Source organism: Coturnix japonica, chromosome 13 (assembly GCF_054131305.1).
Source record: "Coturnix japonica strain WE chromosome 13, WE-NBRP24, whole genome shotgun sequence".
NCBI lineage: Eukaryota > Metazoa > Chordata > Aves > Galliformes > Phasianidae > Coturnix > Coturnix japonica.
In genome coordinates this window covers 19252532-19276870 of record NC_140675.1, presented here as the reverse complement: position 1 = coordinate 19276870, position 24339 = coordinate 19252532, and the positions used below count along the sequence as shown (strand labels likewise).

The 24339-nt window shown below is 44.3% G+C and overlaps 1 protein-coding gene across 4 annotated transcripts in view; it reads left to right on the top strand.

Moving 5' to 3' along the window:
* Nucleotides 1-24339, top strand: part of IFT38 (intraflagellar transport 38) — a 38570-nt gene that overhangs the window by 10754 nt on the left and 3477 nt on the right. For all 4 annotated transcript variants that reach the window (XR_014934107.1, XR_014934106.1, XM_015877368.3 and 1 more), the window contains exons 6-10: nucleotides 4159-4242; nucleotides 5636-5769; nucleotides 6000-6141; nucleotides 14537-14609; nucleotides 18841-18948. Coding sequence is in view for 2 of the 4 variants with exons in the window: in XM_015877368.3 (XP_015732854.1) it covers nucleotides 4159-4242; nucleotides 5636-5769; nucleotides 6000-6141; nucleotides 14537-14609; nucleotides 18841-18948 (541 nt within the window). In the remaining 2 variants the exon portion in view is untranslated. The remainder of the gene's footprint in view (nucleotides 1-4158; nucleotides 4243-5635; nucleotides 5770-5999; nucleotides 6142-14536; nucleotides 14610-18840; nucleotides 18949-24339) is intronic.

The following is a 24339-nucleotide window of genomic DNA, read 5'->3' as shown; positions in this document are numbered from 1 at the left end:
GTTCCAAAATTGATGAAGCCATTGAGAATCTCTTTTCTGACTTCAGCTCGTGGCGTGCTTGAGTTAGCCTCATAGGAGAGCTACTGGCATTTAGATCCAGCTGTGGAGCTGAGATAGCATTAGTGAAATGAAAAGACGTGCCACCAAGGCAATCTCCCCACTCAGTGCTGTGTGCTGCCTGCCTCTGTTTGTAAGGAGAGAGGCTGCTCTCACTGAATGGCGGCTGCTCCCTTTGGTCTTCTGTGAAAGTTAACTATAAGAAATTGTTTTGTTTTAGCACTGAAAGCATTTTCCATCTGCCAAATGTTCCTTCTGGGCACCTGGTGCTGCCTGGGGGAAGTGGGTAAACTGATTTCTCTCATTTCTCGCGCTTTGGCTACGAAGTTGCCACGCACATCTCAGAGATAAAGTGATTTCTAGTGGAAATTGGTGACTTGAAACGTCCAGAGCTGTGGAGAATGACCTACCTTACTGCAGGTGGGTTTTTCCAACTGCTGCTTCAGACCTAACCCCAGCTCACCTCTTTTTGAGCAAAGGGGATGAATGCAAAGGGAGAAGCCAAAATGAAACCTTGCAGTTATACGGAGAAGTTGAGCGGAGACTGCCCTACACTTTGGATTGCTTTAACCATAACCATGGGTATATATTATGTAGATATAGCATTTTTAATTACATGGTTTATGTAACAAAGGATTTTCCCATTAGTATCTGGCTTGGCATCATTAGCAAACAGAGAGGTGGCACCTTTTGCATCTTGTGAACCAGTTATTTCAGTGCAGGGAAGGTTTTATCAACTGACTGGGGTATCTGAATGCCTTTCTGACAAACTGTTCTAGTATGGCTGAGAAGAAAATTGGATCCAAACCATCTTTTGTATGTCAAAGCATTTGTCAATTCTGTGTGACTGAAGGAAGTTCCACTTGATGATTGGGCTAAATTACAAACACTGTTCTGAATGCCTGGTGAGGCTGGAGTTCCTCGTTATTCGTAACCTTCCTTTGTTAGGCACAAGGTATAGCCATGTCAAAACTTCCATTACATAAGGGGAAAATGCAATGACTTAAATTGCCTTTGCTTCTGTGTCATAGACCCACTCCGTATTCCTGTCCATGAGCACAGTAGCCATCCCGTGGCCAAGCTTTGCTGAGAACAGCAGCCCATGTTGTGGAGCAGTGCTTAGGGAAGTCACAGCCTTGGTGTGAGTTATGAGTTTCTGCTGTCTCTGGGTGGCTGTGCCGTGCATCCACAGCCTGTTCCTGCCTCACTGCAGCTCTGCTTGGGGCCTTTGTGTGTTGTCAAGGTCTGAAAGATGCTGAAGAACACTCTGTTGTTGCTGCTTCTTTTTCTTTCTGAGATCGTAACCCTTCCTGAAGTCTTCCTTTTATTGTAACTAATAAGGAAAGGAAATACTTTGAAAGGAGGCACTGCACAGACTTTTGCCTGCCTGCCAGCCTGCCTTTATGGGCACTTCATTCCTTTATATAAACCACAAAGCATGCTCCCAGCTATTTGTGTTGCCTAAGGCCATGTCTACCTGGAATAGGAAATGCAGAGGCAGCTTTGGCTGTGCTGAAGGAAACGTATTCATTGGCCTCTTGTTGGAAGAGGTATCACAAACCTCCTCCTGCTTTGGGGCCACTGCTCCAAGGGGAGGCAGGGGATGCCTCTGTGGGTCTGTATGCTGAGATGAGCATACAGGGATGCAGCTTCATGGGAGCCTGGAAACAGCAGCAACCTCAATTAGCTTGGGTTTTAATTTCCCGAGGAAGAAAATAGGCTGCTAGATAGTAGAAATAATCAAGGCCTTCTGAAGGAACTTTGTAATGTCCCTCCCTTACCTTCCTGTTCATACAGAGCTCCACCTAATGATGCATTCTGTTTGGGCCAAATGGGCTCACAGTGCATGTTAATGAACTCCCTGAATAGTGAATGGTCTAAAAGTAGAGTTTTATGACCTGCACAGATAGCAGCAGTTACAGAATGTGTATTTGGAAGGAGTGTGGGATATAATGCTTCCTGAAGGCAGCAGAAAGTGGTGGTGAGGAGGTATTTATGTATGCAGCAGCCTTGCATCTCACCAGGCAGGATTTAATGTGGGGTCAAAAACATTTCATGCTGAGACTTGTACATTGGAAGAAAGCTTTCGTGTCTATTCCCCATGACAAAAAAAAAAAGATGTTTAAAAACCTCTGCTAGACCTGCACAAGGTATGCATGTATTACACAGCATTTATCATGAGTGACTTGTGTGCTAGTTGTGCTTAATTACTCACCATCAGTCCTCACTGTGCTTCAGAAGATGTACATCTCGTTCCCCATTCATCAGGCATGCCAGGACCTGGTTTGTCTGCTTCTGAGGCACCATGATGGAAAACTATATCTGGTTGGGAATGCTTCACTGGATAATTGCTACGCTTGTTTCTGTATTAGCAGCTCTTCATTTTTAACCATATATAAAGCTCCTAAAAGGGGGGAAGATACCTCTGAAGACAGTGGTGGGGTGCATTAGCAGGAATGGCAGCGTTACCCTGGCTCTGGGCTCTGTCTGGTGGGCAGGCAGCTGGCTGGGATCTTACAGCTTCCTCACTTCTTAAGGCCATTTTCATTTCCAAAGGAAACCAAGTGTCTGAATGCCAGGCAGCCAGCTCATTCGGTGGTGCTTCCAATTGGCTTCCTCCAAAGTGAGATGCAAAACTTGAAGAATTAAAATCTCAGCTGCTCCACGCTATGCCGAGTAGCTGATCCTGAGAGGGTAGAAGTGCCAGCCAGTGTCATCTCTTATGTGCTTTTGTGCATTCTCTTTAATAATTGTCAGCTTTGGTTCATCAGAAATAATTTTACACTTGGCTTCTGTGATTTTTAATTAGTATTTATTGTGTGAAGCTGTAGCCAGGGAGCTCTCTGAACACTTTGAACAGGAAGCATGGGTAAGTGGTAAACAACAAGTTTGTCCACAGATATCGCTCTGCTTTTGTATATGTTTGTTTTCCTAAGTTGTAATTACCAGGCTTAGTCCTAAATTGTTCTGCTTTGTAACTCCTCTGGCATCAATAATTTTTTCTATATTTTTCACCTCTCCTGAGAGCTCTATTTTTTAATGGTTAATTTAAAGGAAACCTCTTGCGTATTATAGTATGCGTTCTGATTAGTACACCTAATTGTGAAGAGTACATTACTTTAAATGGACAAATCCCTGTTTTTCAGCTTGGATCATTGGCACACTTTTTTTCTGAGTGGATGGAATAGTGAGTACAGCTGGTAGCAGCACTGTGCCTCCCTCGTGTTTGGGCAAAATCAGAATGTTGGCTTGCTTTTGAGTGTACAGCCTGTACCCACGAGCACAAACACAGGCTTTAAAAGTGCCATTTGTTGTGTCAGTCTGTATTTCATATAGGGTAAGGAGTGGCGGTGGTGACAAGGTGGGCTGGCAGGAAAGCACGCCTGGTTTGCTCCTGTGTGGAGTCACGGAGTGTCAGAGCAGGTTTGTTACCTGGAAGCCGTTTTCTATTGGGCCACAGGATGTGTCCCAGTGACAGATACACATGGAACCTGTTACAGACATCCATTAAATAAATAGATGGAGCTGTTCATGTGGGAAGCTGAAAAAACCTCCCACCTTTTCTCCTAAATCAGCAACCAATCAAACGTTGAATCACTTGGGACCAGAATTGGGAAAGCCCATACATCTGCATCACCTCATTTTCATGTGGGTGTAAGAAGCACCTAAAGGCTGTTTGCCTGGCTTGGTTCAATGGGTTCATTCTGCTGCTGTCTCTGTGAATGTGTGGCACTGTGCTCAGCTGCCTGTGCTGGCTGTGCTGTAAAGATGAGGATATCTTGTTTTGTAGCATGTTTTGTTTAACACCTGATAACCAGTGTGGTTTCAATAAAATCTACATTCAATAGTAGTTACAGTTGAAATGATAACTTAGTTGTTTGGAAAAGTTACCTTAATTGCTCCATGTTGACCCCAGCCTCGGTTAACTGACCTTTTCACAATCTCCCATTCTTTTAATTGTTTGAGCCTTGCTGCATAAATAATGTATTAGTTTATTTAGCAGATGGTTGAGTTGTTGTTTGGCCATCCTCTGCTCTGCAAATATTACTTTCTTAGTGTCGTGTTTAAATCAAAATCTATGTATGTATTTTTATTTCATAGGAATCAAGGACAGAAGCCATTGCCAGACCTTTGGAGATAAACAAAGCTGAGAAGATGATGAAAGTTGCCATCAACTGTGTTCTGGTAAGCAAATTGATATTTATTATATTGCAGAATCATCCTCTCTTCTGCTGGGCCAAGTAATCTTCCACCTGGGTAGTTAACAGGAAATGTGGAACTTCAGTTCATGGCTAATGTGGGTATTGATCTTAAGGTGACATTAGATGTGTAAACACAAATTCCTCAAGGCAGAGGTTGGTATGTGATGGTGCTTTGTGTCATGGTAATATAGAATTACTGATGATCTCGGTGGTTTCTTGGTAAATGAGTTGTGTTCAAAGTGAACAAAGCTGTTAAATGTAACTGATTGCTTTCCTTAGCAGAGTGCAGGGGATGTCTGCAGGGTGAGGATCGTGAGCTGGAGGTCAGAAATCACAGCCTACAGCAGGACAGATATGCTGTGTTAGCAGTACCTAGGGGAATGTGCAAAGAGCAGCCCTGCTGCTGGCTTGTTGCACTGTATGACTGTGTTGGTTTCACATGTACCTTGGTCTGTCCTCATCTCTGGAATGCTGTTCTTGCTCCAGTACTTGGGCTCTGTATCTCTGAACCACTAGCTGCCCTGGTAGGTACTGTGCAAGTGTAGTAGTAGTTAATTAAATCCTAGTGAATAATGCAAGTTATTTAGCTACAAACTGTATCCAATCCAGTTCTGTAATTACAAGGCACGGAGTTCCAGGTTTAAAAAGCCAGTGCATAATCAATAGATGCTTCAGGCAATCTTTCCTTATATTTCTCTTCCTGCTTGCAGTCCATGTGAACTCTAAATGCTGTTAATGTGTGTGGATATTCTAGGCAGTAGTGCTAATAAATTAACAGGAAAATATTAGAGCAATTGGCGTCTTGAGAATATCAATTTAGCACATACCTCAGCTGGTTTAGTTCTGGACCTGTCACTGAAATGACCTATTGTAGCTGAACAGCACGTAGCAATTACTGCTAGAGCTTCCGCAGAAGTCCTCTGTCCCCCTTACTCATCACAGTTCCTGGAGCACGAGCACACTGAATGTACTCATTTGTTTAAACAGTCTGAAATATCTCCACTTTCCCCTCCTTATTCCTGTAATGTGTTATGATGTTTGGGATACTTCCTGGATTTGGAAAAGGTAGATACAGCAGGACTCAGAGAAGGGTGAAGGCAATGGGATAGACTGACTTCTTTTTTTAAAGTGACTTTTTTGTGGGTGTTGGTTTCTTTTCTTTCTTTAAAAATGTTTGGAGAAAAAAGCAGGTATTCTAATTGGTAAATGTCCACATGGTTCATTATCCTGGCCACAGAAAAAAAAATATTGTCATTGCTTTGCTGGTTTATCTTCTAGCTCATTGTTATAAAGTTATTTGAAAGAATGCAGTAAGAGATAATGCAGAAGCATCATCAGCATCTGAAAGATAATTCTACACCATCCTTCCCTTTTAGGAAGAGGTCCAAAAGACAAAGGACATGTTGAGTAATGTGGCTTTGGACGAAGCCAACTTGGAAGCCAAGATTGAAAAAAGGAAACTGGAGCTGGAAAGAAGCCAGAAGAGGCTGCAGACCCTACAGAGCGTTCGGTAAAGATTATAAACTGATTATTCATTTTCTATGTCAAATTTTCATAGGATAGGTTACTACTCCTTCCTGTTATGCTTTTATGAAGTAGTGTGAAACTTTAAAAAGAGAAGGTCCTTTTAGATTGGTTTTGTAGACATGGAAAAACAGCTGTGAAAATGAAAATGTTGTTGCAGAATTCTTCACGTACAGATCTGTATTTCTCTGAGTAGTTTGTTCTTGTTGTCTCCAGTCCTGCTTTTATGGATGAATATGAGAAAATTGAAGAGCAGCTGCAGAAGCAATACACTACCTACCTAGAAAAATTCCATAACCTGACCTACCTGGAGCAGCTCTTGGACGATCAACATCGGACTGAGCAGGAGATGTTTGAGGTAAAGCAGCTTAGAAGTGCTCAGCAAGACTCTGTGCTCTGTAGGCCTTGGCCATATAGCAGAAAATGCTGTAATACCTGTTACTTGTTGTAGAACCAGCTCAGAATGACTGGCAGTTCACTGATGTAAAGTGACAGCTCTCAGACAAACATGATACACCTTTGCTTTTTCAGTTGGTGAAGTTAAACCGGTGTAATGATGCCTCTTTCCAGTCTCACTTTCCTTGATTCTTTCAAATGACATTTTTTGATCATAGAATCATAGAATGGCCTGGGTTGAAAGGGACCACGATGCTCGTCCGGTTTCAACCCCCCTGTTATATGCAGGGTTACCAACCATCGGGCTGGGCTTAATGTTTTTACATCTTGCTTTAATAATGCTCTTAGTTCTTCCCCATATCTTTGGCCAAAAAAAAAAAAAAAGTCTATTAAATCCTAATCCAGAAATTACACCTAAAATCTGATTATTCTTTCCCTTCTGTTCAAATGTCGTTGAGACTTAATACCAAAAGTAGAAATGTTTTGAATATGAGTACCTGGAACTGCTTATGAATTCATGTACAGAAGTTAGTAATGCCTTGGCTTACAGCTCTTGAGAGAGTTTTTATTAAGAGATAATAAGATGAGGGAAAAGCCTTTGTCATTCAGGAGTGTTTCTGTGATTAGAATCTGAAGAGTGCTTTTCTTCTACCTCTGCTTATTCTTTCTATGAGAAACCTAGAGAATCCACCCATATACTTTGGCTTTTCATCCATTATGATAAGCACTCGGCAATACTTCAGCATTGTCCAGAATTAAAGTGTGTAAAGGGCCATGACAAAAAGATGTGGATTTTGTGCCTACTTCTGTTACTTGTTATTTGTGGTATGTATTAGCAAGCATCAGAACTGGCAGCATCTTTAATTAACATGTGCTTGATGTTAAAATACCGTTTAGTCTTCTGCATTTGGAATGTTCTTCTGCACTGGGTTGTTTCTTACTATGATCTCAAGTGATAAAGTTACCTGTGCATCTTTAAATGCATTGTGTTGGCTGCAATCAGCATCAAGTTTTCCACTCACATCTAGACCTACAGCTATAAGGTCATGAAGCAGAACAGGGGGGTGCCTTATTTCAAGCTTGAACATAAGCAGTTTGCTCCAAACGGATGCTGTCTTTGAGATTATCATCTCTGTGTCATTTTCAGAATCAACAGAAGAAGCATAACAAGGATAATTGGATTTAATCTGTTACAGTGTGCAGCCTCTTGAGCTGTTAAACACACTGGAAGTTGTGTTATTTTTTTTCTAGTTGTATTTGTCTTTTGTTCCACCAAACAAATCTTAATTATCTTCTGTAGTGGAAGCGCGAGTCAACTCTTCTATCATTGCCATGAATTTTGTTAAACAGCTTGCTAGGAAAAAGCAAGGGCAATGTAATTAGATTAATCCAGCACTCTAGGTACTGTTCAGTACTGAGAACTGATTCCCGGACCCCTTTCTTTGACTCATTGAATGTTTTTGAGAAGAACTTGTATTCTGATTGAGAGGCCATTGCTGAATAATGAGACTAATCTTTAGTGCCCTTAGCCTCAAAGCTGTTTTGGTACCCTGCTGACGTTGCACAGCTAATGACATAGGCCAGAGTGCATTTCCTAATTAGAAAAGTGATTTAAAGATTGTACCCAAGCACACAGTTTTAATTAAGTGACGTTGAGCAGCTGAAGCAGCATGGCCTTTCCAAACCACAGTGCTGGCTCTCTGTGTGGGTTTCTTTGGTTTGTTCTTTCAAGTGGTGAATGTATGGCTGCATGGAGAGCTGCACTCTGCAGTCCGTGCTGTTGTGGTGTTGAGCTTCATATAGTCATAGAATGGTTTGGGTTGGAAGGGACCCTTAAGATCATCTCATTCCAATCCCTAGGGGACACCTACCCCTGGACCAGGTTGCTCACAGCCCCATCCAGCCCAGATATTCCCATCCTTTTTCCCACCCAATGTCTGCAGTAACACGGAGCACTGCCTAGAGGAAAGCTGGCAGGTATCTCCTGCCAAGCACTGCACTGAGAAACATCCCCCAGTATTAGGAGAATCTTGAAGGCTTGCTATTGAATCTCAGCCAAATGAATTGGCAGAACTGAACAGTTAATTGATGATGAAATTACCACCTGCAGAGTACCTGCCTGTTTGATGTGGGAACACTTTGAAACATATGGGAAATCTGGAATTATTTGTCTGCCCTCCACTCTTGCTCATGGGCACGTCGGAAGTCCTAACATGACTCCTCCTTTGGGTGCACTTCTCATACGTATTGACAACCTGTCACGCACTATTTATTATTGGATCCAAGGAATTTAAATAAGAGCATTTTGTCTTTGTGGTTTCCTTTGCCTCTTTTTTCATTTTCAGTCACCTTCTTTGTTCCGTTCTCTTGTGCTGCTCACACCATTAATCCATCTTCTTGCAGAAGCATGGATTTATGTGCCACGTCTTCTTGAAGATTTGTTCTTATTTTTCTACTTTGTAAAAAGAGTCGCTGCTGTTCGGTAGCTTTTACCTCATTTTTGTGATGAAATTGGTTCTGATGTTTAGACATTAAAGTTATTGGAACTCTGACTGCTATAAAATTCCAAATTTATGGGGTTTTCAGATTTGTGGGCTGAGTTTTTCTACAGACTGTAATGGATGCCCGTCCTTTAGAGGACAGCACAGGCTGATGCAGTTAAAAAAGGCTTTTATGGAGCTAGTCTGTGTAATGCCAGGCTAGCTTGGCAATATCCCTTAGTATTTGCTGGCCTTTTTTTTTCTCTAGGTAGAATTTATTCTTTCTTGCTCTTTTCAGAGGACGTTCCTGAAATACTTTCTTCTCCTTCAGCTGCTTCCTTGTAGGGTATTTGAAGATTGCTTCTATGGTTGCACTGAAATCTCAACTAAGAAATATGATGGAATAGTGGACACGAGGAAAAAGATGTTCTAAGCCACTCAGTTCTTCTCTCTGGTTTGAGATTGCTCAAACCCATTTTCTTTTCATCGTCCTGCTGAGTAAGCAGTAAGCAGTCCATCGTGATGAAAGGTTAAGGGAAAAGAAAAGCACACAAATACAGTGTATTGCAAATTTCTCTTTGCAACCCACCCTGCCCAAATAAAACCCCTTCTGCAGTGACCTAATGCTTTCCTACCAGAGCTCCGTGCCTGAAGCAGCTGTTTTGTTCTGTATGAACACGATGGGATATCCAAGTTGTGCTGCGCTCTGAGATAAGCTTTGGTTCTGCTGCTTTTTATATCTTTTGCATTGTACTATTCCATTTGAAATACTAACATTCCCATTGCAATGACTGCTTTCCGAAATAACCAGGCAGGAGTTTAATATGAAAAGCGGCTGGTTACAGTCTTTAATATTCTAATGTACACTTGAATTATGACTGGTAGCATTTTTATAGGTACCAGGAGAGCAATCCTGGTCCAGAGTTGCTAAATGACATTGAGTATCAGAGGTAAAAGTAAGCACAGGCATCTTAGTTTTTGTTGCTCCTGTTTTGGCCTTTAGTCCAGAGTACAATTGTGACAGCACTGGTGGGCTGAGATGTGCAAATCCCAAAGGGGAGAGAAATGTGGAAAAGGGAGAGGAGGAAGGAAGGGGATGCACAGGGAGAGAGTGAGGGCAGCTGAGCGTAGGAGGAAGGAGCACAGGAAATTGCTGGCCTGAAAAATTACAGTTGCATGAAAGGGGGGAGGATGTGGAGACAGAGAAAAGGTGGGACAGCGTGTGAAGAGCATCATAGACAAGATGGTGCTGCACAAGGAGCTGCTGCTCCATGCATTCTTTCCACTGAAGCAAAGGTCTGCAGTCCCCTCCCAATATCATGGCAACTAGAATTAGATCTCAGGGGTCCCTCTGATTGCCCTGCAGTGGTTGTGTCAATGCCTGCTCCCAGTGCCTCATTGATACTGCCTCACATTAAAAACCCTAGCACAAACTTTGTGGGAAATGAAAACAACTGAGATGAGCATTTCTCAGCGCTCAAAGATCCATGTATTTGTTAGGATTCCCTTGATATCTGATGTGCCAGATGGGTAAACAAAGCTCGCCTTTGTCTCCTTAATGGTCTTCATACTTGACAGATTCTAGAACTTATTATTTTCACAGACCTAGAGATCAAACAGGAATTGATTAAAACCCTAAAAATGCCGCATAAACCACACTGTATTTTAATGTGTGATACCCCCTAGGTTGGCTTGGGGAGAATAAAACTGATATTTGTGAAGTCTTAACTATGTTCTGGTAGCTCAGGAGGTACAAGTATGGAATGGCAACTCTGTGTTGCCAACACTGTTTTCACTGGCGTAACTAAATTTAAGAAGGAGCCCAAGGTGAGATTTATTTCCATGAGCTAAAGCAGAGAGAATTTTTGAATAGGCCAGTAACCACTTGGGATTAAAGGAGAAAAAGCTAAGAGTGCTGTGACAGGGGCTTGGTGAGATGAGGGTGATGCAGGAATGCATTCTCACATCCAATTCAGCCACGGATCTGAGAAGTGGGATTCATTAAGAGAACGGAGGGGATTGGTAGGACGGAGGATGAGTTCCCAGGGCAGCTGCTCAATCTTCTTGCACTTGTTATTGCTGTGATTTTTCTGGAAGGAGCTACTTGTTACAGGTTTGTCACATGGAAGATTTTCTGACCAACAGCAACACTTAGATTGTGCCTTCAGCTGCTCCTCAGCAGTAAGAGTGAAAAGGATCCTGTGTGTCCAGGCCAGGTGCTGTGCTGGGATATGAACACCTTGTGCACAGCTCACTTGAAGCAACACTGATCAAGTAGATCGAGTTTGGGTTTTTTTTCCCTAGAGATCAACACACACCAACACACACACACTCTGCCATGGGCTGGCTGCTCCATACCAGCTCAAGCTGCCCAGGGCCCCATCCATGGGGCACCTCCAAGGCTGGGGCACCCACAGCTCTGGGCAGCCTATTCCAATGAAAGGGGAAAAACTTCAAAGTGTTGTAGTCAAGTGAAATCAAGGCTGCACCTTGTGCATTTGGACTATGGTACCACGTTCTCTGCTCCCTGCTGCACCTAACTGCCTTCCTCTCGTTACCAATACTGTCACATTCTCTCTTCAGGCAGCAATTTTTCCAAGTCCTTGTATCTCACCCCTGCTGAATGAGTGGCAACACTCTATTATGAAAAACAAATCCCATTGTGTGCGTGCAGCAAGAGCTAATCTCAGCTGCTTTGTTCTATAACAAAGCAAGAAACGGCTGCTGAGATTAATAGGAAAGGTGAAGATGAGGCGTTCAATCCATCGTCAAATTGGTTCCCTTGGAGTGTACTACAGAGCAGGACGATTACCAATATGCTCCAGCAAATCACTGGAGGGAAAAAAGAAAGAAAGAAAAAAAGAAAAGAAAACCAGAACGAAGCATTACTAAGATGCTGAAAGGGATTTCTGGGGTTTGGAGCATGGCTGAGAACAGAAGAAATAACCCAGGCAAAAATTGAGATGTGAGATCTGAGCAAACAGCAAATCAGCCATCGCCAGTTGTTGTCCTGCCATTCCTTCACACTTATCCCAGTGGTATTTTCTTCATTTCTTCTCTTTGTCTTCATTTAGTTGTAACCGCGCTTCCTCTCAGCTGGCTCCATCAAATGTGTCCTTTGTATTCAAAATCCTGCTGGCATTTTCTCCACGACTTCCCCAATACAATTTTGACGTTAACTTAAGAAGAAAATACCGAGATGCCTTCAATGATCAAACAGCGCCTCAATTTTGGTTTTCTTCTCCCCAGCCTGTTTAGATTTGCCGCTTCTTCAGTCTGAGTAGAAGAGTTAAGAGGGTTAAGAGTTGTCTTCAATGGAATGATTTCAGCAGCTTGATTTTATTGTTTAGAACAACGCTTAGCAGCGTTAGTGCTGTCAGGAAGGACTGCCTGTCAGGAAACCGTGGCTTATTCAAGTTTTGGGTCACTTCCCTAAGTCAGACAGTGAGTGGGTGGCAGAGCTGCTGTGATGTGTGGGTCAGCAGCTGGAGGGCGTTCTTTAATGTGGTGACATATGGGTCTGGATGTCTGAAAGCAAACAGCAGCAAAACAAAAGCCAAACCTCTCCTCCCCGTGCCCAGATGCAGCACACAGCTGTGTGGACTTTGCCACTGGTTCTAATTGCATGGTGTTTAATGGTCTCTCTCTTCAAGAGGTTGAAATTCGTATTAAATAAGATGCCAATAAAGGAGAAATTCTTTCTCAGGCTCTTCTTTGTGCAGGTTTCTGTAAAAGGATTCTCAAAGCCGTTTGCTCTGCCGCAGGAATTTGCAGCTGAAGTTTCTCTCATCAGTGGATTAGATTATAGAAAAGCGCTGCCAAACAGACGTGTTGTGTCTCATTGCTGTTTTCCAAAGAATTTCATTGCCAGATGTGAGAGGAAAAGCCGTCTGCTTTGCTGGTTAAAGTACATTAGGATAAGGAGTATCTGCATTGTGCTCATTTGTGCCCCATTCTATCAAGAACACACATCTGTCTCGGAATAGTGCATCCGTCGTGCTGGAGAAGATGAGTAATGTTCTTGCTCAATTGGTCAGTCTTGAGATGAGCACCAAAATAGCACAGATCATCATAAATATGGGCAGAGATCATTAGCTTAGGAAGCCCCTTGTGTCAACAGAAGGATTCTCTGTTGCTTGTTGCTGCTGCCTGGGTCTGTCTGGGCTGCTGAGGATGGCTGCTGGTGTAGTTATGGTGGAGCTGAGCAGGACCCTTGTATGCTAAAGGCATGGACAAGTGACTGACAGGATTGCTCTGTAAAGGGTAGATCTACATCTGGAAAGGGCTGCATATCGAAGGGAAGAGCTGCATCTCAGCAGAGATCTGGCTGCCTTCAGGACAGGACTTTCCATCTCAGGTGTCCTGGAAGGCCCATGGCCACGTTCTGATGGAGCAGTCTGGCTCTGATTCTGCATTCATTGGCACCACTCTAATTATGTTTACTTGACACCATGATTCCGTAGCATATGCTGCCTCTAAATTTGGACACAGTCAGCCTGTGGGGTAGGATATGTGCAGCAGTTGCCTGCAGCATTTCAGCCGTGTTTGTTTATCAGAGAGACTGAGCAGAGCTTTGGGTCTGGCTGCTGCTCACCTGCTTCCTGCACACCCAGCTGCTGCCATGGTGCCCCCAAGACCCCACACTGTCACTGTGCCATCCCATACTATGCTGCTGGGTGGGCAGGGTGCTGCTCTGCTGGGATCCCCCATGTGACATTGCTTCATGTGCTGGAAGAGCAGCTCTGGAAATGATGGTGGCATACAGCCTCAGTAGCTCCCTTTGGTGCATCAAGTTATGAGGGGATCTAAGCCTGAAGAAAATCAACATGTTTTCTGCCAGAGAGCTCCGAGCTGCTCACTGTGAGGTCAGCTGTGTTACTGGTACCTGCAGGAGGGGGGAAAAGCCTCAGCTGCATGCTAAAAGGTTTCCTGAGACTCTACTTCTCTTGCATTTTAAGCATACAAATCAGTACTGGAGCTGGAAGAAGCACTACCCCCCTCCCTGCCCACCACAGCAGCACACTGCTGTGCATTGAGCAAGTCACGGCTTTGAGCAGCAGCACACCAGTCAGCCTGGCTTAATTCCAGTTGGCTGGATTCGTTTTCACATGGATTTCTGTTGTGTAGCTGCACAAATGCACGCAAAGGAGCAGGTAGCTTAATATATGCATGGAGTAACAGGGTTAGGCAATCCTGTTGAGCATACGCTCTTATCATTTCCCTAATCTGTGACCAGTTGTATTTTAAAGATGTTTTCTAAGTTTATGCATTTGTCCATACGGCATTGAGATGTGCCCTGACTTTTGTTACCTCCCTTTGGTTTCCTTTGCCATGTGTGCTGTGTGGCTGCAGCACACAGTCAGACTCAGGACTGCTCCTTTGCCTGCACCCTTCATCCCAAAGGCGCAGTGCTATGGGGGTTGTGCTGGAAATGTTTGTTGGGCAGGGAGCAAGACTTCTTTAATCCATTTCTGTGCTTCATTGGTCGTTTTATTGGCCTATTGGCTGAATAAACCTACCAAAGGCCACTTTGCAAAGAGAGTCCCCTTTGTTCTATAATGGTTGTGATGTTCTGTGGGATGAAGATGAGTGAACTCATTTTCAATATGATAAGCGAAGTTTCACCTGGTTGGAATGTGTGGTTGATTTTCTTTCTGTGTGGGTGTGTGCTTTATATCCTGACCTCATGGGCAAAGTAAGTAGGAGTTCCCAAACTTCACCTGAGATCTATTTTCCATAAAATATTTTCAGTGCTGAAATTTTCTTGTTTCATTTTGCCTGTGAGAGCCCTTAAGTGCTGCTGTAGAGCCTTCCAATTAGCTACTTAACTGGATGATGGGGCAGCTTTTCTAATTCAGTTCTTCTCATCTGTTACAGGAAGCAGCAAACATGCTGCGTCTGATGCAGAACAGGCTGAAGGAGGAGGAACAACGCCTGCTTAGGAGTGGAAGTAAGTGGGATTTCTTCCTTAGGTTTATTGTCAGAAAAAATATGTGCTAAGCACTTGATGTATACATCTGCCCTTACAAGCCTGAAGTACAGGGATATGGGATAGATGGCAAAGTCAACAGGTGTACTAGAAAAGGTGGAGTGATAGTAGCTATACAAGGACATCCATGAAATAGGGAACGTGACCTCTGTGCAGTGCTGTGGATGCTGCACCTTGCAAGTGCTGCCTGCAGTGCTGAGAGGCGAGAGCAGTCCCTCTCTACACATGCTATGCAATTGCAGCAGGCACACGGAGGCTCCAGTTTATTACTTACTACCCTCTGAGCCCCTACAGGCTGTGGATGAAGGCCAGAACAGTAGAACTAATGAAGGAGCATTGGTTTGCTAACAGCCTTGGTTAGAGGATTCTGCCTGTTGAGATGCTCATGTTGGCAAGCAGTCTCATTGCTCTGTGGGATGTACTGGCTGCCCCATGATACACACATGCTGGCGTGCCCTGCAAAACAGGAGTGTAAGTTCCATCCTCTGCCACCTTGGATGTGGAGCTGGCTGAGTTTGGAGTAATTCTTTGTGATGTATCTATCAGAACATAATGTTCATCGGTGAAAAAAACACTTGAAATTCTCTTTGCCATTACAAATGGTCCAACTGTGAGCCGCATCTGCCTGCTCGTGTTTCTTTGCTTTTAGTGTACCTGCAAATTGTGAACGCAATTAAAATTGGAGGTTTTCCTTTTTCTCTAAACTTACTTTTAATTAATTAGAATTCTAGCTGAAGAACAGAAGGGAATAATAACCTCCTGAGATTTTGCAGGGAGCTAACAAACCAGATTTTGCTTCTTCCGAGTCAAGCATCAGCAGAACTTCACCATTAATTACCCCTGTGAATTGAAAATTGCAGCATCTGCATTTTTATGTTGTAATGAAAAAAATAAGAGGAGGGTTAATACTCAGAATCAGAGGGAGAGCTCAAGAAAGCTAAAACTGGGTAAGGACATCAGAGTTACACTTTGTAGTTTGTTTGTGGGCAGATGTTTTCAGAGCACGCTCGTGGAAGAGGAAATTTGTTTATCTTTGACTGTCTTTCATCTCTTTATGTCAGTGCAGTAAAAAGAGATTTTGTCTGAAGCAGAGGATTCATAATATAAACTATTTTACTCAAGAGGAAACAGAGAAACAGCAGCAGAATTAGTGCACCATTGCTGGTGTCTCAGAGGCTGCTTGGGATATTTGCACTTGAAATAGAGAGCACTGCATGGGCTGCAGTTGCTGCAGCTGAGGGTTCCCAGGAGCCCTGTAGCCTTCCCCTGGCAGTCAGTGATTTTATCCACTGATAAAATGGATGCACTGTGAGCAGCAGATGCAGCGTGGAGAATAGTGTAAAGCCCAGCAGAAATACTTACACGTCAGTGCACCTACATGCTGAGATTCCTTGGGCACGTGCCATCTTCTGCACAGAGGAACAGGGAGGGTTCTCCAAATCTCATTACACTTTGCCCTTGAGAGCTGCAAAGTGTTTAATGAGGCCCTCTGAACAGCATAGGCTGGAGCCCGGTGATAAATTTGTTACCATTAACTGATGAAAGTCAGTTTCTGCCCCTGTAAGCACCCTTACCTTTGCATACCTCTGTAATCAATACAGTCCTTTTATTGTTTGAATCCTTTGACCTTATCTGCTGCTAATTTGGCAAGAGGGGCTGCAAATTAACAGTGCCTTTCTCTGCAGAACAAGTTGCAGGAATTCTGGGCAGCCCTCAGCTTACATTTAGCCTCAGCTAATACCAAAGAAACCTGCATGGTATTTATTGTAAGGAAGGACTGTGCAAGGTAGGCGGAGTTGTGTTAGAGATATAGAAGTGCTATGGATGTGTAGCAAAAAACTTAGATAAAGATGCTGAACTCCAGATGCAGCTTTGAGCAGCATTTGCTGATGGAAATGTGTGCAATGAAGCAGTTGCAGCAGTACAGCAATGTGCTTTGCCAGTGCCTGAGCCTTGGGGCCTGGTGTCATGATGACTGGAGGGGAAGGGACTCTGGGAATAGATGAGACACTGCGAAAACTGTTGGTAGAGCTATTGTCAGGTGTAGAGATGTGAAGTGTTGCTGTGTTAATGGTGTGGTGTGAGAGGAGAGGGGCCAGGAAGGTCGCAGGCTGCAGCACACAGTCAGGATACTTCTTTCATGTTCACCCAAGGCTGAAAAAAAACCAATGTTTGCTGAGCAAAAAGTAACAAGTGAACCTTGTTCTGGGCTGAAATACATTCTTTCAGATTAATTGTGTAGTCATATCATAGAATCACAGGGTTGAAAAGGCCCACAGTGCTCATCCAGTTCCAACCCCCTGCTGTGTGCAGGGTCACCAACCAGCAGCCCAGGCTGCCCAGAGCCACATCCAGCTTGGCCTCAAATGCCTGCAGGGATGGGGCATCCACAGCCTCCTTGGGCAGCCTGTTCCAATACACTTTTTTGTCTGATTCTACTTGCCAAGCGCTGAAAATCTGCGCTGAAGCCATTTTCCTTCATAAAGCAGCAGCTTGAAGCCCTCCAGCCATCGATTCGCTCTTTGCAGAGGTGCCACTTCTGTCTGAAAGCTCTGCTCACTGTGGGATCTCATTGCTGAGCCCACTTTCCAATAGAAAGGCACCACAAGGAATTACATCATGAGCAGAGCTTCATTTTTGCAAACTGAACCAGGTGAGAAATGGCCCAGGGGAGTGGGAGAGAACTCTTCTGCATACAGCAAAGAGATGATGGCAGATCCATTCCTGTCCTTGTCACCTTACCCTTGTTGGAAGGGAAATGTTTTGTGTGTTTTCTCTGGGAGCCTGTTGCAATGAATGGTTAAAAGATCGGCTTCTTGAAAAGCACAATGTAAAATCAAAGCTCTGGGATGGTAAAGCTGTGCAGAATTGCATCACGGTGCCTTAGCAGGGTGAAGGCTCCTGTCCCCTGCGGGTGCTTACTGCATTGTCACTTTGGTTGCTGCCAGACAGCAACAGCTTTATTAGTCCAGGCTCAGCTGGGGAGAGCTGGGTAAGAAGGAGGAAGTGCTAATGGGGCATGCTCTGCAATGGGCACAGCAGTCATAGGGCCCCAAGCAGCATCCTCAGCTCGGGGCTGTAGTGCTGAGAAGCTGGAGGAGCACATGTGATAAAATCTGATGAAAGGGGTTAAAAGGAGCCCACAAGAAGGAAGGGCACATCAATCATAGTGGTGATGAAGGCCTGCACAGGACATGGCCCTGAATCCTTTATTTAGGCTGTGCGTGGGTCTTCCCAATGGGTTTGCCTGAACAAAACCTGACTTTCCTGAATACCAGCAAACAGAAGCAGCGTTCAGGTCACAGTGATTTGGTCACCTGCTGAAGAAGAAAGTGCAGTGCTAACAGAAATTGTAGCTAATGCTGTTGGAGCCTCGTAATCTTAGCAGGGTATCAAATACATCCCTTGCTGCTGTATTTTGTCATAAACTTAATATTGCAATGAAAAAAAAAATATGGAAAATTGTATGATATTTGTATATTGCCTGATAAATAAGTGTTGCAAGGGTGTGCCAGCCCATCGCTAATCATAATCAGTTATTTCCATTTTCAGCTCAGACGTGTGTAATTAAGTGTACTTAGGGAAGAATTGCTTTCTGTAAACAATGAGTAACTCGTTGCTGCACTGCTTGCTGACTTCACACCCAGTCCTGCTGGCTTTGTCACAGCTCCGCCGATCCCCTGAGGCACTGCAGAGCTCTTCTTGCTGGAGCATCGCTGTGTATTTCTAACCTGTGGTTAAGTGAAAGGCAAAGGAGACCTTTTTGGTATTGCTAACGGCAGGGTGAAGCACTAGGAGATGTATTACTGAGTTCACGCTTTCCTAAAGCTTTTGGGAGGTTTTCATTTTGAACTCAGGTTCTGAAATAGCTCCTGACTGTATACATGGTTCATACCCAGAGAGCGTATTTAGAACACTGCTTCCATGGCACGACCTGAGGATGGTCTCAAGACAGTTGTTAATACTGCACGCTCTGTTCATCTCAACTTCTTTGGTACTTCTGTATGAAGATATCTTCCCTTAGTGAGGATGTGGAAGCTGGCTGTTCCCCTGCATGTGCCAGCAGAGCTGTGTTCTGAGTTAATCGTGGGCTGAACAAAGAGAGTGCTGGCATCTCTTGCATGTAACTGCGATTCTAGGCTGTTTTGGGTTGGTTTGAATGATGTGTATCTCCTGCTTTTGTTTTAACCAGGTAATGATGATTCTGACGTGGAGATTCAGGAGGATGAAAGCTCTGACAGTGAATCGGAGGACAGGCAGCTCGGGAAGCAGCACGCAGCCTTGCAGACAGTGATGCCAGGTACCTTCTCCTCTCCTTCCCTGCCTTTATTCAAAAGGACTTGCTCAAAGCATCTGAGTAACTTTAGATATAAAAGACTGTTATCATTCAAGGGCATTGGCACTGCTCTGTTTTTGTGAGCTGTAAGAGGTCAGAGTCATGTGGAGAAAATATGGTACTTTCAGGGAGTGAATTAAGGAGGCTTTACTGAAGGAAATAAAAAAAGGAGAAAAATCCTTTCTTGGTATTGCCTACTGGATTCAGAAGTAGCTTTGTGCAAAGCCTTAGCAAGGCATTATGATTTCTCGTGGCAAAGCATTAGTTTCCCTTTAGGTGTAGAAGTTATTCATGGTAGGGTCGTCTTCAAAATAAGACCTTTCGAGAGGCTGTAAAGCCTCCTGCACTGACAGCCATGGGCACAGCACACCTGAGTTACTCCTGCCAGGGAAGGATGTCTGACTTCTGTTGCTGTTATGCAGGGTGAAACTTCAGCTTTTGGCTGCTGATTCCCATAGAGCCCAGGTCAGGAGCGACTCAGAAAAATAACAGACTGAGGGTCTGTCTTACCCTTCTGTGGGAGAAAGTGAAACCAGAAAATCAAGTTATTTCTCAGAGGTGTTCTTGTCAGCTGTGAGTGATTCTGAGCATCAGCAAAAGCCTCTCCAGGCTCTGGATGAAGTGCCAGTGTGGGTAATTTCCTGTGCCTCTGCTTCTGCTGTAATCTGCTACTTGGATAGACTGCAGATGTGCTTTTTGCTCTCCTCTTTCTTATTGAGACCAGATACAATTCAAGCACTTTTATCCACATTTCTGCTTTTCATAACAAATGAAAATTCTTGAAAAGTGCCAGAAGCCCTCATATGGGCCAACAACTTTCTCAGTTTCTCATAGAAAAGTCTGCACACTGTTCTTAGGGCTGGCTGTAGCTGTCTGGGATGCCTGCTCAGATGGGGCATCACAATGGAACAACCAGATACTGGCTGCAGCTTCTGTGCATCCCTTCCTGATGTTCTGCCTCATGATTATCCTCTGGCTTTTGCATGTTCTCAGTCTGCAGCTTGATAACTACCTGGTGACCATGCTGAGCTTTGCTCACTGTATCTCTGTAATTTGGAAGTCTCCGTTGGCTCAGTCCTCTTTTTGCCTCTCACCTGCTATAAAAAGAACTACTGAACCAGCTCCAGGTGTGTTCTCATGGCTTCTGAGATGCCTTTTGCACAGTTCACCCAGGAGGAGCGAGGCTGCATTCTCTCATTCTGACTCACTGCACTTCAGTCCTCCTGTGCTCCAGCACAGTCTGTACTGGCAGAGGTGGATGCAAACATAGTTAGACTTAAGTGAAGCGTTATCAGCTTCTTTTTCTTCCTTGGTGAGTCAAAGCTTTCCTTCCAGAGCACAAGCCTGATCCAGACAAGCAGCTCCAGACTTGGGTACAGGCTCCCATCTGCCTCTTTCTGTGTAAATGGGCCCCTCTGGTGCTGTGTTTGGCTATGTGACCCTCATAAACTGAAGTGCTGGAGACAACGTCAGAACCTGAGATTAATGTCAAGGTGCTTCAACTTCTCTGGCAAATTGAGGCTGAACATTCACTGGCCATTTGTCATTAAACACACAGAGTCTGTCTGTGTACTTCAGCACAGGAAGTTTGCATTTAAAATGTACTTAAGGCAGCGTAACAAAGACACTTTTTATTAATTACCACTTTTTCCTTCGCTTAAATTCAAGGGATTCCAATCACTTTCTTTTGAAAGATTGTCTTATGTACGAGGTGATGCTTCTGAGCCGTGTTTATTCTCTTGCTGGGGAGAAAAAGACTGCTGTGGTCAGTTCCTGTGATGTGATTCAGTTTTACATCTCTAATTAACAGGTTATTAGTGCTCTAACAGAAGATTTCCTCCCTCTGTAATAGGAGGGCAGATACTCCAGTGTGTTTCACCATTAGAGGAGCAGATTCCTAGGGAGATAATCACTCTTATTAGGCCACTGGGTATAATTGAGAAAAATCAACACAGTTTCTCTCTCAAGTCCTTTCAGCAGGACTGTCTAAGTGCATTTAGTTTGAATTTGACTGCAGCTTTGACAGCATCGCTCCTGGTTTTATTCTTTTGCCAATTAAAAGACTTGAAGGTATAGGATTTAGTCTTCCATGGAGCAGAAAAGAGCATGAGCTGAAGGAGACATGACAGGCTGCCAGCTCTTGTGGTACACAGAGAAAATCAAACCTTTATTTCCCATGTACAGAGAGGAATAAACTGGTTAGGAATGGAGTTGAAATGGGCTACGGAGCCTCTGTCTCCACTGTAATTTCAAAGTTTTTACACTCTGATTCACCAGTACAGCAAATCCAGCTTTAGGAAGCCAGGAAGGCTTCTGTAAAAGGAGATAACAAACACGTGGGTGGCAGCAAATGGCTGCGAAGAGAATCGCCAAAGTGGTAGGTGCTGGACAACCTGTTTTCATACATTCACAATTGTTAAGGGTGGAAAAGACCACAAAGACCATCACATCCAGCCATCAACACACCCCACTGTGCCCACATTGATTTATCATCTGCATCTTTTAGCTGGACTATTGTAAATGTAATAAAAAATTCACATCCACTTTTCTTCTCTCTGGCTGTAGAAAAGTGGGGCTGTAACACAAACAAAACTGCAGATTCTCGCACTTCTGAGGTCAAACTGTGAGTTAGTGTTGGTGCTTGGAATAAGGCTCTGTTTTGTCAGGAAGCCAGAGATAAAAGGAGTTCTTGCAGGGTTACAAGATCTTAACATCTGCAGTGCAGAAAAGCCTCTTCCCTGAAACAGGCCAGTGCTTTGGAGCAGGATGGTTGTTCATATGCAGATGGTACAGGTGGCTTGGAGACAAATGCAAAGCCTTGTCCTGGAAGTGTAGAAACTACCGTGCTGGGTTTTCCTAAGAACCTCTCCAGTCTTACAATGAATTAAAGTGTATTTTACAGTGATGTTGCAATTATGCAGATCCATCTTTTCAGTCTCATTCATCCAGAGTTCTGAAGCACGTTGTGGAATCACAAGCCTGAAACAGCACTGGCACGTGCATTGTGCTTGGAACAAGGTAGGCACTGGAAATGTTACTGAATGGAAGAGAAGGGATTAGTGCTGTGGCCATTTATAGTAAATCATCCTCCACGTTGCCAGTGTCTTTCAGCTCCCACAGATCAGTCATCCAAATGTTGTAGCTCCTGTTTCCTTTTGTGGTGTCAGTACTGAGAAGCAGTATTGTCATGTTAGGGCTATGGAGGCTGTTCTGTTTCTGAGAGCTTCAGCTCCTTTTGGTCTTTCTTGGAAGAAAACAGCTTTATCAAATGCTGCATGTTACTCTGCAATCTGCCCACAAGCAGGGAGAGCTTCTTACCTTCCCAGAAGTGACCAGAGGATCAATGTGGTAATGAAGAGCTGCAGGCAGATTATTAGCAAGACTGCTAGCGAGTGAACAGATAAAAGCCTGTGAAAACCTGCGCTGTTTAATGTGGTGAGAACAAATGTGTCAGATACAGCAGATGAGAAGGTTTTTTTTAAGAAAGCCAGGTGCACCTCACTGGAGGGAGTGGAAGCCAATATACAGCAATCAAAACAGATGAGTCTGGGGATGCGTGGCCCTGTGGACATAGGCCGGCTTGCCATTGCCAGCTGCTCTGTACCTGTGGGGCTTCCCAGGCCTGGAGAGATGGATCTCAGAGGGGCAGTGTGTGCAGAGCAGCACGTCTGAAGCTGCTTCTGTGGCAGACAGTCAGTGCTTTGAGATGATGATGGTATTTAGCTTCCCTGTCCTCCTTAACTTCTTAAGCTTCTCTTGGTGTGATTAAGTAGGAGCTGGCTGCAGACAGAGGGCTAAAGCCAGGGATAGACCATGTGCTGGGCAAAGGCCACAGAAGGTGATTTAGTCCTCACATTCTCAGAGGGAATGGGGACTTTGATAGAGCAGCAAGAAATCCTCCCTGGAGAGTCTGCACAGTCCCGCTCCAAATCCCTCCTCAGCTCACAAAGTCCTGACCTGTTCTCAGTGGAAGTGATCAGACTCTTCATGTGGCAGCTCTCTCCCCAGCTCATAACTATGTTCAGGCTTCTGCTGCTGAATTTCTGGAGCTCTTTACTTCCCTCCAATCTCCTCCAGTGTACAGAAGCTGGGGGTGTGCTGTTGGTGTGAAGGAGAACTGAAGGTTTCAGTTACAAATATGCAAGAGCTGCCTGCTCCTTCCTTGGTGCATTTTCACATTGAGGATCTCTCAGCTCCTTCCATACAGAGCTGCCTCTTGCTGGCATGCAGCTTGGTGCAGGATGCGGTTTCCTCTTTCACTGTTCCTATAATTCCCCCCAGTCAGTGTGTTCAGAAGTAGCAATGAGGATCTCAACAAATTCCATCCTTGGGAACATCACTAAGTGTGATTTGACTCTTACTGGGGCTTCATCAGGTCAAAGAGGAGGGGAGAAAACAGTCAGTGCTGTAAGTGTTTCAGGAGCCAGGGGATCTGACTGCAGCGCTCTGAGGAAACTCATCTGTGAAGGAGGAACACCAACGCAGCAGCTTTTCTGATCTTAATGCATGTCTGTGCAGATCTCTGTAGTTCCTGTCATCCAGGTAAGGGTCTGCAAAGTCTTTGTTTGCTGATGGTGCAGCTGCTGGACAGGCTCGTGCAGCTGAAGGTAGGGGAGCAGCCAAATGTTTTGAGGGCCACTGTAAAGGGACTTCAGTTTGGAATTCTTGGAAATGAACTGTCTTAACTTGAAGTAGAAGTCACTCCCACCATACAGTCATCATCTCCCAGCAGAGATGTCTTTGTGTGCTTTGTGTCATCAAGGCTAAGTGCTTGCTGGGATGGAGGAGGTGTGTCCGTATGCTTTCAGCACTATTATGGCCAGTGCAACACTGGATCTAGTGGAGGAGGACTAAGGGCTGTAGGACTGAAATAGTGGGGTTGAGGCAGGTGATTCACTTCCAAGCTAACTTCCTTTTCGTGGAGGGTGTAAGAACTAGAAGTATGCTCATCCTGGGCAGCAGCTGTAGTGTGCTTCATTCATCACTGTACTTTGGCAATGCCTGGAAAATGCTTCTGAGATCAGGACCTGCTGCTGAGGGCCACATTCATGCATAGAAGGGCAGTTCCCTGAGGGTGCATAGATCAGAAAGGTCAAGTGAAAGAATTGTCCTGATTTTCTTTGTGAAGCTGGGAGCGACCCTAGAAGGAAGGGAGCGCCCAGTAGAGATCTGCATTAAGAGTGAGAGACAGATCTCCAATGTGGAGGTAAAAGGTTTTGAGCTATAAGCCTGCCTTTCCCTTACGGTGGGTTTCCTAACCTCTCTGGTTAAGTTCCTTGTCAGGAACAGGGTTAACATATACCCACTACTGAGTAAGATGACATAAATCATTCCAGTCCTGTGGATCCATTGTAG